Here is a 12,939-nt window from a genome sequence, read left to right on the forward strand (position 1 = left end):
CATTTTTTTAGTTTTGTTTAAATATAAATAAATAAAAGTAAATAGATTTTTTTCAAGCTTCCTTAGAATGCTGGAATTGCATCATGTGTAAAATATGGTGTTACTTTTTCAGACGTGGGCTAACAGTTAGCTTGCTCCTTCACAAAAACCATCTGACTTTGGATTTTCCCAATTGTATTCCTACTAATAATATTAACTTTGAATGATTATTTATAATACAGTTAATTCAAAGGGTCCAATACAGGATAGAGGGTGCCTTATGCAGGTGCCATATAGACAAAAGGTAGAGCTTGCCTCAGAGACTTGGATTCATTTTTGAAAATTGCCTTAGTGACTTAGGAACCCAGGCCCCATTTTCAAAAGTGATTTATGCACTTGTGAGTCATTAAGACATAAGCTCCTAAATCTCTTTTGAAAATGGGACTTAGGCCCTGGGACAAGACTTTGACAATTTGAAGACTTGAACACAATGGAGGAAAGGAGCGGACAACAATAAGTTTGCATATATTAGCTGAGTATATGATTTGGAGACTTCATAGAGTTTTGTTTTGTTTTTAATATAGTAACAAAAGATGTTAATGAATCACGAACAGGCCACCTGTATTAGTGAGTGAATGTGTTGATCCTATGCTAACTACTTCTTTGCACTGGTTTTTGGATTCAGTGTGTGCTAACGTTTAAAAAAAAATGCAGACACAGATGCCCTGGTCTACATTGTAATTGTCAATGTTAGGCCTTAAAATTAGCTTGCTTTCACAGTTGTACCATATGGTTGGTCTTGTCTCAAGGATTCTACTCATACTGTTTTTTAATCCAACATCTGATGCAGCAACAAACTGAGAACCTCAGACTTAGTGTGCATCTTCTTGTAAGCAGACCAGTGCCTATACATCCACTATCACAGCAAGATTTGATGGGCTTGTTTACAATAAGCCTGGCAGGCAGTTTGTTTTTCCTCTCTAACTGCAACCCCACAAGAATATGGGGACATGCATGTGTATGTCTGGGGGCAGAATTTATCAAAATGTTCCTTTAATTCTTGAAAAATTAATTTCAAAGTTCAAATTTACAATCCATTTGGGCCAGATTGTGAATCCTTTACTCCCCTTGGTGGACAGGGACTCCCATGGCTTCAATGTGACCATTCATGTGGGTAACTCTCTCTGGTGGCAGTAAGAGTTTTCTCCATCTAGCCCTTCTGGCAAAACAGAAGGGCCCTTTGCTAGTTCAGCATCCTCTTTTTTAACACTGTCAGAAAAACTCCCTAGACACTTGTCATAAATATAAAGGGAAGGATAAACACCTTTAAAATTCCTCCTGGCCAGAGGAAAAACCCTTTCACCTGTAAAGGGTTAAGAAACTAGGATAACCTCGCTGGCACATGAGCAACATGACCAGTGAGGAGAGAAGATACTTTCAAAAGCTGGGGGGAGAGAGAAACAAAGCCTCTCTCTCTCTGTATATGTGATGCTTTTGCTGGGGACAGAACAGGAATAGAGTCTTAGAACCTAGTAAGTAATCTAGCTAGATATGCGTTAGATTCTGATTTCTTTAAATGGCTGAGAAAATAAGTTGTGCCGAATGGAATGTAGATTCCTGTTTTTGTGTCTTTTTGTAACTTAAGGTTTTGCCTAGAGGGATTCTCTATGTTTTGAATCTAATTACCCTGTAAGGTATTTACCATCCTGATTTTACAGAGGTGATTCTTTTACTTTTTTCTTCAATTAAAATTCTTCTTTTAAGAACCGGATTGCTTTTTCATTGTTCTTAAGATCCAAGGGTTTGGGTCTGTGTTCACCTATGCAAATTGGTGAGGATTTTTTATCAAACCTTCCCCAGGATTTGGGCTTGGGAGGATTTTGGGGGGAAAGACATTTCCAAACGGGCTCTTTCCCAGTTATATATCTGTTGGATGCTTGGTGGTAGCAGCGATAAAGCCCAAGGGCAAAAGGTAAAATAGTTTGTACCTTGGGAAAGTTTAATCTAAGCTGATAAAAATAAGTTTAGGAGGTTTACATGCAGGACCCCACATCTGTACCCTAAAGTTCAGAGTGGGGAAGGAACCTTGACAACACTGATAAAAGGTGGCCTGTGTAATGTTACAGATTACTCAGTAGAATTTGGGAAATTTAAAAGCGATTCAATATCCATTTTCCAGATTTCAATTAATTATTGAAAAAGGCTTATAATCTTCTGTGATCTGAAAAGAGAAATGCAGCTATATCACTGGAAATCATCAGTCTCATCTGGTGACCTGATAATACTAAAACTGGGATGATGCCATTTTTACGTTGGTACCTATGGATCAGTTAAAAGAGCAAAGAAGGGCAGCATATAGAGTTCTGGCAATGTGTGTGTGTGTGTGTGTGTGTGTTCCAAGGGGAGACCACCTCGTTGGGGTGTTCTAGTAAGGACCAATTGGCAGCAGGAGGTGGAGAGGATAATGTACTTCATATCACAGCTGGATGGGAAAGGGATAGGTTAAGGCCCAGAGGAGAGTCAGAGTGAGTCACTGGAGCTGGTGTGGATTGCCATGTGATTCTGAGGTTGGGGGTGGTACTCATTCTGCCAGGGATACAGGACCCATTTCTCTCTTCTTTTCTGCCTCCCTCTCTCCTGGTCCTATTCTAATGTTGAAGTCAGGCAGAGAAGAGAATTATATGCTGGGTCCAATAAATCACACACACTGTCTGCCAGTTCTGGCTCCCTCCTCACTGCAATCTGCCATTCTGCAGCTAATACACAGCCCTCCTTGGGGGACACAGGGCATAGAGAATTGAAAACAATTGAAAACAAAACAAAAACTAGCTACTACATAAAAAACAAAATAAACTCACAGTAGGTTTAAACTTGACATTTTATAGGAGTAAAACCCCTACAACATTGCTCCTTTAGAAGAAAACCCCCTTACAGCTGGAAAACAAATGTTAAAGATTTTTCCAAATGTTCCATGTTTTAGGTGTGAAATTGGTAGTGAATCAGTTTACGTGAATGGTTTTTATTTGAAAGGACATTGCTTTAAGGTTTCTAATTCTTCACATACTCTTTGTAGAAATGTTTATACAGAAGATAGTGGCCTTTCCATGATATGCAGCTACAATTGCTTCAACAGATCACTGCACAGGAGAAGTGACCTCCTGCCTAATGAAACGCCCTTCCAATGCCCTTTCGCTAAATGTAAAGTTCATAAAATTAATCAGGCATCTGTTTAAAAGAGGGATCAAGTGAACATTTTCAAAAATATTAGTTGAGTTTGGTCAAAATGATGTTAGCTTTTTTTTTTACCACCTCTATGGCTGTTCACTATTTCCCTCCCTCTCTTCTAAATAACAAAGCCTGTTCAACAGGCAGCTCTGTGCCATATGAATAGCGCCTGTGGTGCTACCTGAAGGAAATTGTGTTCTACAGAAATAAAACTAAGGATACTCAGCCAAATTTAATTTCCATATGCCACAAAAAGCATCCAAACTAAAGGGCAAATCCTGCCCCGGGGCATAGCCTTCATGCTTAGAAATTCTGGTGGTGGTGGGACAGAATCTTCCCATCCCTTTCCCATTCAGCTGGTGACATGAAGTGCATTTTCTCCCCACCGCCTACTGCCAAATTGGTCCTTATTAGAACACCTCAAAGATGTGGTCTCTCCTTGGAAGGCTGGAGTTACTCCTGCATCCATGCTGTTCAGAAGGATATGGCTGGATGGTCTGCTGTCGATGGATCAACCCACTCTCATGGCTCCTGCATATCCACCATCTCCTTACGGCAGGAACTGTGATCTGCAGAATGCAGGAGGTGAATAGAGGTCTGCACGGGCAACCCAAATTATGAAACCTGAACACTCTTAGCACAACATTATTGGTTCTGTGTGTATGGATCTGCACAGCCCTGGAGTGGGGAATTTGCTAATAAATCTTCCCCCTCATTCTCTTTCCAGCCCTTCCCTTTCTTGCATGGGGGGAGAAAAGAACACCCAGGGTGAAGACTGCCCCAAGAGCACAAAGATTGGCATCTCCCCAGAAGGAGTAGTCCAGGAGCAACAAGGAAAGGGTGAGGAACCCTTCAGACACAGCTATCATCCAGTTCTAGTTCCTTTTTGTTTTGTTAGGGACATTTTCCTTCTGCTGACGGCTGTTTGTTCAGACCCCTCCTCTTATTCTGTTCCTGATGCAGTTTCACTCCCCCTAGTCTTCACATTCTCCTCCAATCGTCCTCACCCTGTTTCCCTTTCCTCTGCACTCAATATTGCCTTTCTCTTCCTTTGCTTATTAACTCAGCCAAGACCCTTTCCCCTTGCCGATTCTCTCTGAAGTGAAAAAGCAGAACAAATGTGGAACCAATATTTGCCAACCATCAATTCTTTGCATACGTTGCAGCTCTTTTCTCCCACCCTATTCCTGTCTTGCCATCTTACACTATGTAGTCTCCTTGGTGCTCTTTGTAGTCTCTTTTTCTCGTGTGTGTTTGTACAGCACCTAGCACAATGCCTACCCAGTCTGGAATGAACCTACAGCCACTAGTGGAAAACAAATAATAAAAATGAACTGTGAGATCCCCTCTCATTGGCCAGCCAAGGAGTATATTGCTTGAGTACCTGCAGAAAAGTCTGTCCCACTTAGACAATGTATGCTATTCAGAGTGCAATTCAGACTGTCAGTAGATTATGCTGATATACTATCCACATGCATTTGCCAATACTGTCAAATATGGGATTGATTGATTGATTTGTTTATATGCTTTCCTCTTATTTGCTTAGCAAGTTCTGCAGAGGTTCATTGTAACTTTACGCAATCCCATGAAATAGAACAACTTATCATCACTTTTTAAAAAATATAGAACAGGCAAAAAATATGTGGTAGGGAACATAATACTCATCCCATCCCAAAAGATCACAATATCCAAGGGGATCTAGAGTATTAATTAGGAAGTTGTTGCAAACCTATAAAAAATCATCCCATAATTACTCTGAAAAAAAGTTGCAATTTCAAAGCTACACTGCAGAATAGCATACTGGATTAATTATGCCAGACTGCAGCAATAACCTTGAATTAAAGCTGCAACCTTCTATTTTTAAGAAACAATTGCCTTTCTGGTTGATGAAACCTGTCGTCCCATCAGGTAACAGACGTGACCAGGAAAGAGAAAAGCGATAATGAGTCAATCCAAGCTGTTTGATACATTTCAAATCTTCTTCCCACAGAGTGTAGCTGCCACAAGCTACATCACCAGTCTGGTTCTTGAAAACTCGATCTCCTCCCTGATGGGTGAATGTGTCCCAAACATTAGGGCCCTTTCCATCTGCATTCCAGCCTCCTGATTAAAAACAAAACTGAATCATTACACTTTTGACATCAAAAGACATATGTTGAATGTAAATATTATCACATAAAGTAGACACAAGAATCTCAGTACCTTGTAAGCAAATCAAGCAGGGCTTTCTCCAGTTCCTTCACTTAAAATGAATATTTTTTTCTGAAGCTATAGAACATTTGTATTAAGTTCTGCATTTATTCATGGTTTTGTCACTGCTCACTATTTGAAAAATCTGTTTCAAACAGCACTTAGAGAGGTTCTGACACACTGCATATTATTGTTAGCCAAAGATCAGATGCTTGTGAATCTTCTGAGATATTAACAAAAAGTATTTGCTAATGCAACTTCCACCCATGAATGTAAAAGATCTGTCCATATCAAAGAAAGCCTTTAGGATATGAAAAATACATCCAACAAATAGGCACTTATGGCTTTCTGGATGTCCTTTGAAAGTCCTGACAGTCTGTTAAGAAGAAAGGAATGCCATTATGAGCCATGGCCCTAGGCATGTATAACATGAATTAATAACAAAGCTCTGTGAAACTTCTGCCTTTTGCTTAGACAAACGTTCACGGAAAACTGCAAAGATTTCCACTAAATTAAATTTTACACTACACGGTCACAATCTCTGCACCATTTTCTGCATTCTGATTATGCTGGGATATTTTGTAGTGTTTTTGAAAACTGAGGTAGAGAAATCACCATTAAAAATTCAGTATTTAGCCCAGAGTATTTAATATTTAGTATTGAGATCTGAGATACCACAGTGTATAAACTGAGTAAATGCAGATTTCTTTATGACAATCATTGCAGTCTTTGCAAAACCATGTTGTAATATGTGCAAATGTTTAATGTGAAAAGCCCTAGAAATCCCCATCCCTGCAAAGTACAGTTAAATCACAAAACTCAGAATATGCCAAAATTCTCCAGTTTCCTTTACAAGCAAAATTTTTCAAAGCTACAGTTAATGCATGTTTCCTAGGTTACTGTCTAAAAACTAAAATGACATTGTAGGTTAAAATCATGTATAAATTAAATATCAGCTGGCTGTAAGATTAATACCTATATAATAGCTACATATCAATCCTCAGGAAAAGTGTTTTAATAATCAATTAGTATCATAGAAATTAGAGAAGGAAGAGCCCTATTAGGAGGTCATCCAGTCCATCCCCTGCCAATGTGAGATTGCTCCCTAAAGTATATTCAGTACTTAATGCACATCTGTCTTGCTAAATTTAAGTTTAATGCAAGGTTAAGCATATTGCAGACACTTAATTTAAAGCGTTACTAGAATCTGTAATATCATTTCGATAGCCTAGTTTCTGAAAGATCATTGTCATATTTCATATTCTTTACAGAATTTTGTAACAGTACACAAGCACCAATACAGCTACATAAGGTTATTCAGTAAATTGAGCTCTTCTTTGGGACAGCCTTCAAACTAGGTCCATTTTTAGATCTAACAACTCCGAGTGTCCCTTAAGGTTCAAGTTTTCCCACAATACAGTGCTGCAGTATTCTTAGATATATACAGTGCTGAAAGTTTTCCATGGGTAGTATTTGACTTTAGTAGTTGCATTTTAAGTAAAGATTCAAATTATTCTCCCAGGAAAACATTCAAAGTAAAGTAAAGAGTAATTATTTTGTATTATCTAAGGGTTTTAGAGTATTTAAAAGGCAGATTCTGTTTGCCCAAAACCAGATACAAGATGCCCAGTTCTGGGTCATAACATGGCCCCTTTGCAGTGCTCTTCTTGGGCAGATAAGAATTCCCCTGGCATGTAAGAATCCCCAACTGGCACAAACTCTTCCACCTTCTTTATCCAGTCTACTCAGCAAGTGGGGAGAGTGCCAGGGATTGGACGAGATAGGGCAGAAGCATCTTGGTAGTTCTCAGCCAGTGTTAGCATCGCAGAGTGGCTGATGCAAACTAGCTGTTTGAGGCCGCAATAAGATACATTGGGGCTAAACTGGCCTCCAGGCCAGCTTCAGGACTGAAGAAGAGTAAAGGTCAGGATCTGGTCATACATTTCAGCTATTGTACACACAGTTGATTGGCCAAATCACTCTAGACTATATTAATATGCCCTCAGATATTTAAAATAATGATTATAGACCATTTATATTTCAATGTGCATACCTCAGTTTTTACAATTATTAAAATGGAATGCATTGGAGTAGTTCTCCTTTAAAAATTAAGTTACAGCAGGAATAGCAATGCTCACTATTTTTAAGGTTTTATGTGCTTTTCCAAACTAATCTCTTTGCACTCAATTGTACCTTTCCAAAACCCTCACCTTTTGGGCTGAAGTTTTCTAGACTTGGTCTCCAGCCACAGGTGAAAATTTGCTTAGTATAGCTCAGCTTGCTCATACAGAGTGAGTGAAGAAAATACGTTTTTACCATTACTAAAAATTCTTGCAATTTTTCTCTTTGTCTTTTTTAAAAGAGCTCTAGTACAGGGTTGAAATTTAGCATAGAAATGGCTCTCAGTAAGGAGAAGTGCCTTGGAGTGTTCTGGTGAAAATTGATTTTGATTTGACTGAGTCATGCAGCTTTGAAAGCTGCACTTGGAGCATGCAGAGTACAATTGGTATGATTTTTTTAGCACTTTAAAATATATTGAGTAAAGTAGGCTGAATTGTGCATAAATACATAGCTGATAGTGAAAAATAAAGTACACTCTGAGACCTTGCCTCATTCACTGTGCAACTTGTGATATGTGCAACAGTTGTGTTGGGCTCCACACGAACTCTCAACTCTGTCACACTGCCTTGTCAGGTAAAAGCTGTACAGCTCCTAGGCTTTGAAGAGTGAGTTAACTCCTATGGACCTCCTCGGTTTTGTGGGGATAGGGTATTTCCAATAGTGTCTAGCTGAATATTTTCACTTTATAGATTTTTTTTAAAATATTTTTTTAATAAAACCCTGGGAACATTAAAGTTGCTCATTGTCAAGACTGGGTCATGGGCAGCCAGCCTGGATCTGGAGGATGTCAAAAGTGATCACTTTTCTAAAACCCCGAAAAGGACCCACACAATGCTGCAAGCTACCAGCCAATCTTTCTGCTATCTGTCATCTTTAAAGTCCTGGAGCAGCTTGTCCTCCAGCCTATGTCTCCAGAGGTGGAGATAACTCTCATCGTCAATGAAGCTGGCTTCCAGAAGAGTCAAACTATATGTGACCAAATCCTGGGCCTCACTATGTATACATAAAATGGGTTTCAACAGAACTTGAAGACAGGAGCTCTTTTCTTGGACCTGACAGCGGTCTACAATACAGTATGTCACACTGGACTTCTGGTAAAACTATTAAGAGCTCTTCCAGCATGGGTGGTGGACATTGTTGAACTTCTACTTCGTACAGTCATTTTCCTGTACATATGGGAAACAGAACAAATGCATGGTGAAGATAATCCAATGGCTTACCCCGATGCTTTGTGCTTGAACCCACCCTTTTCAGTCTGTACACAAATGACCTGCCACTGACTCAGTCATATGAGTTTATCTACGCAGATGACATCTGCTGTGGTACCAAGTCATTCTCCTTTACCAAACTGGAAAACATCTTGAACACTGACCTAGCCAAGATGGCAGCCTACTGGAGCAGTTGGTGCCTCCAACCAAGTACCAAAAACCAAGTTTTGAGCATCTTTCAACTCCACAATACAAGCACTAATGGTGAGTGAGACATCTTTCTTAAGGGCAAACAACAGAAACATGAGGCAAAACCTGTCTACCTTGGTGTCTCATTGGACTGCACTTTGACTTTCCATGACCATCTAAAAAATACTGCTGTCAAAATCAGGACTAAGAATAATTGAATCAGCAAATTAGCCAGTTTGACATGGGGCACAGGCACACAGACACTTCACACATCGGCTCTGGCACTGTGCTATTTCTCAGCAGAATACTGTGTGGTGGTGTTGGCCTCACACTAAATTGGTTAATGTCAAATTGAGCTCAACCATGCGTACCATCACAGGCACCATGCACCCCACTCGTATTCCAGTCTACCAGTTCTGAGCAATATAGCCCCTCCACACATTCATCGCAGAGAGTCTATAGCCAGACTGTGGAGAAGCTACGTGCCAACCCAGGGCTCCAACTGTACACAGACATTTTTAGTCACCCCAGAGGCCAACTTAAGTTGAGGTGTCCATTGTTGTCTCAACTGCCAGATCAGAATCTGTCAACAGCAACCCTATGGTGCAGTGAGTGGTCAGCTGAAGAAGTTTGGAATGGTTTCCTTGTTGCTGATCTGACCATTCGACAGCTGGGATTTGACCTGCCACAGGACAGGTTCTGAACTGGCGAAGGAATATTCGCAGCCAACATCTACACATGGGGTATGCGCAATGACCCACTTTGGCAATGTGGCCTTCATTAGTCTATGGCGCATGTTGTTGATGAGTGTGAACTGACTAAATTTCATGTGTGATGTGTCATTCCATATTCTTTATGAAAATATGCCTATGATATGAATATGACATAACAGATATACTTCATGCAAGATGGCTCCTGTGAGAGATCATTGGAAAGATTATAATTTTACTGGATGCGATTATCCAATTTGTATGCCTGTATTATTTCTATATCTGAAGTTTGGAATATAGCCTATGTATCTGTATTTCAATATGCTACTTTGGGTGATGCCCACTGCTAACACTTCAGGTACAAAAATGGAAAAGCCAGACAGGATGGATGGCCCATCAACAAGGACAATGGACTGTAAAAGAGCTTAGTCTTCCTGTGAACATGTGGGTTAGCCTGTGAAGAATGGCTACAAGGGCCCTACAGAGTCAGGTGGTCTTGTCACCTGATACTAAAACATTATCTGGGACTTCTTGTAACTTTCCACTGTAGGGGAAGGGGTGTCAAGTTTGGGAAACAAAGGATTCCTACCTTATGTAAATCCTATTTCAGGGTGGGGAGGAAGACAAACAGGACTCCTCCTCTCCATGGTCTGTCTGCCCAAGAAGAAAGACTGCAAAGGGGAAGGCCAGGAGGGGTGCCAGATGAGACGGGGTCCAGTCTGAAAAGGAATATAACTGGAACTCTGAACCACTCTGAAACTTTGCAAACTGCCTGCAACAATATCTAGGGTGAGCAATACTATTTGTAACCAATTTCTTTAGTGAAACTAGCTTAGTTTGCATGTTTGATTTCATTTGCTTAGTAATCTGCTTTGTTCTGTTTGTTATCCCTTTTACCAATTAAACTCTGCCTTTTATAGTTAGTAACATTTGTTTTGTTTATTATTAAATCCAGTTTCTGTAATTTCTAACTGGGGGGCAAGAAGTGTGTACACCTCCCTCCACATTGAGGGAGGGGGTGAATTTCATAATATATCTTTGGGTCTGCACTTCAAGGGAGGTGGATATCTGAGTGCTGGAGCAAGTCCTTAAGCTGAGTCTTCCCAGAGCTGATCTTCAGCTGGGTGTGGCCCTGCCTGTGTGTGTTAGAGGAGTTTTAAGAGCCTAGCTCAGCAAGACAGGTTAAAGGGGGCCCATGCTGGCAGAAGAGGTAGACTCAGTGGTATCTCAGTACATCAGGTGGCTTTCCAAGGGGTCCAACCTGTCACATCATGGTGGCTTTAGGGCCCTTCATTCTGCAGATGAAGCCTCTGCCAGGTGGCTCAGCAAGCACTGCAAATGCTAGAAGAAGAAGAAGCCAGTCTAGTGGATAAAGACAGGGCCACACATCAGGAATCAGAGTCATTTGTTAATCTACAGTCAGGTACCCAGAAGTAAGAAGCAGAAGGCAAAGCCAAATCATAAACTTGGTAACAGAGCCAGGAGATAAATGCTCGGGGCAGGGATCAGGACCAGCATAAGGAAGCAGGATCTGTAGCAGCATCTAGCTGGAATTCCACCTAGTTGTCTGACAACTTCCTTGTATCTTTTCCAGATTAAAGTAGTATGTCCAGACCAGTCAGGAATTAGCAAAATCCTGTCAATGGGGCCCTCCATGGGTGGCAAATTCTGCAGTGTGTGTGGGCCTCTGATGCTCATGATTCACCAAGTGTTTCTGATGCCATGCATGGCACCAGTTGCCACCCAGGGAATCTGCAGACCCAGTGCTGCTCCATATACTCATCTAGCCACTCAAAAGGCAGGATGTGATATAATACTAAGCTTCCATGTGAATTTCAGCTCAGGGAATAGAGGAGTAGTTCCAACTCTTCCCCAGGGCCCATGGAAGATGTCCTCAGCAGGAGAAAATGGGTAAGAAAGAGACAGCAGGCTGGGCTTCCCCGAGTTTCCCACCACCTCAAACCTGCAGGTAAAGCTGAATTTATGCTGTTTCCCCCTCTGTGGTTTGAGACTTGCCCCTCTTGAGGGATATGAAAAGGATTTAGAATTAGGCCCCAAGGATGGCGTTTTAAATCTGATATTGTATTTCTTGGGTTTTAGAGAGTGAAGAGGTCATAGTTCCCCAATCTCCTTCCCTCCATTATTCCAATCTTTGATTATCACTCTCTGGTCTTCAAGGGTTCCCCGCGACCTTTCTTCCAGTTGCCCCAGTAAGATCACTTGCTTGAGGCTCCTCCAAATTCCTGAAGTGTTGCCATCTTATCAACCTGCTTTCTACTATCTCCTTCCACCTACCTCTCTTACAGGGATCCTGTCTCCCTCCAAACCCCACAGCCTCCAACACCCACCTCATATACTCCAAACCTACTCCCCTAGCCTCCTCTGTCCACATCTTTCTCACTAACACCTGACTCCATGTGCCCCCAATTTCCCCATGGTGCCTGCCAACAAACACTTGCTGGGCCCTTCCACTTTATACTGCCCCCTCATCCATAAGCCAACAACTGCTTTGGGTCTGGTGTCCCTACCCTTCTGATCTCTCAAGCCCTAGCTACCCCCACACACATGTGGGAGTTCTGGGAGCCTTATCCCATCCCCTCTCACAATGTCAGTGACCTACCCTCCATCTGTTCATGGGGATTCACCAGAGAGGATCACTGTCCTTCAGTCCTCTGAACAGGTACTATGGATGTTTATGTGAAGGACATGCCCACAAACTGAAGATGGCTGAGCTCTGCTTTCTAAAGGCAGGTCGCAGAAGAAGTTCGGCACGAGTGGGTGAGTTTCCCTATCATGGAAGTCCCAGAAAATGTAGGCAGGCTTCTTCTGAGCACAGGAAAATCCTGCCCACTGTGGAAGGGGATCCCAAAGGCCTAGCACTGACCTCCTAGTCTGCTGTCCTTCATACTTCCAGGAGATGGGTTCTTACTTGTGCCTCTCCCACCAACACCTGCTTCTGGGGAATTAATTATGATTGTAACTTACATGAACACCTGTTCTCACTTCTTTGGGCATAAGGAGGCCCTTGCAAGCCAAGCAATCTGCTCATGTCTACCCCAACAGAAAGGCGAGAGTGGGAATGTAAACTGCTCCTGCTTCCTTCTCCCACCTTGATCACTGGAAGGAGGGATGCATACTTATCTTCCCCACCTGCAATCTGGTCTTGTTTCTGGGATTTGGGGTTAGGTTTTCCCACCCTTACTGTTCAGGGCAAGGAGCAGTTAAATGAAAAATGTCACGTGGAGCTGCACAAGATTTAAAAACTATGCGATGTGCCAAAATGGAACATGGAATCCCATCCCCTCCACCTGCCCTCT

At 41.6% G+C, this 12,939-nt stretch overlaps 1 protein-coding gene across 2 annotated transcripts in view; it reads right to left on the minus strand.

Annotated features, from left to right (window-relative positions):
- LOC119854276 (cytosolic beta-glucosidase-like) overlaps nucleotides 1-12,939 on the minus strand; it is a 94,468-nt gene that overhangs the window by 37,941 nt on the left and 43,588 nt on the right. For both annotated transcript variants that reach the window (XM_038398213.2, XM_043514067.1), the window contains one exon: nucleotides 5,080-5,307. In XM_038398213.2, coding sequence (XP_038254141.1) covers nucleotides 5,080-5,307 — 228 coding nt within the window. The remainder of the gene's footprint in view (nucleotides 1-5,079; nucleotides 5,308-12,939) is intronic.

The sequence above is a fragment of the Dermochelys coriacea genome, chromosome 4, assembly GCF_009764565.3.
Source record: "Dermochelys coriacea isolate rDerCor1 chromosome 4, rDerCor1.pri.v4, whole genome shotgun sequence".
Classification (NCBI taxonomy): domain Eukaryota; kingdom Metazoa; phylum Chordata; order Testudines; family Dermochelyidae; genus Dermochelys; species Dermochelys coriacea.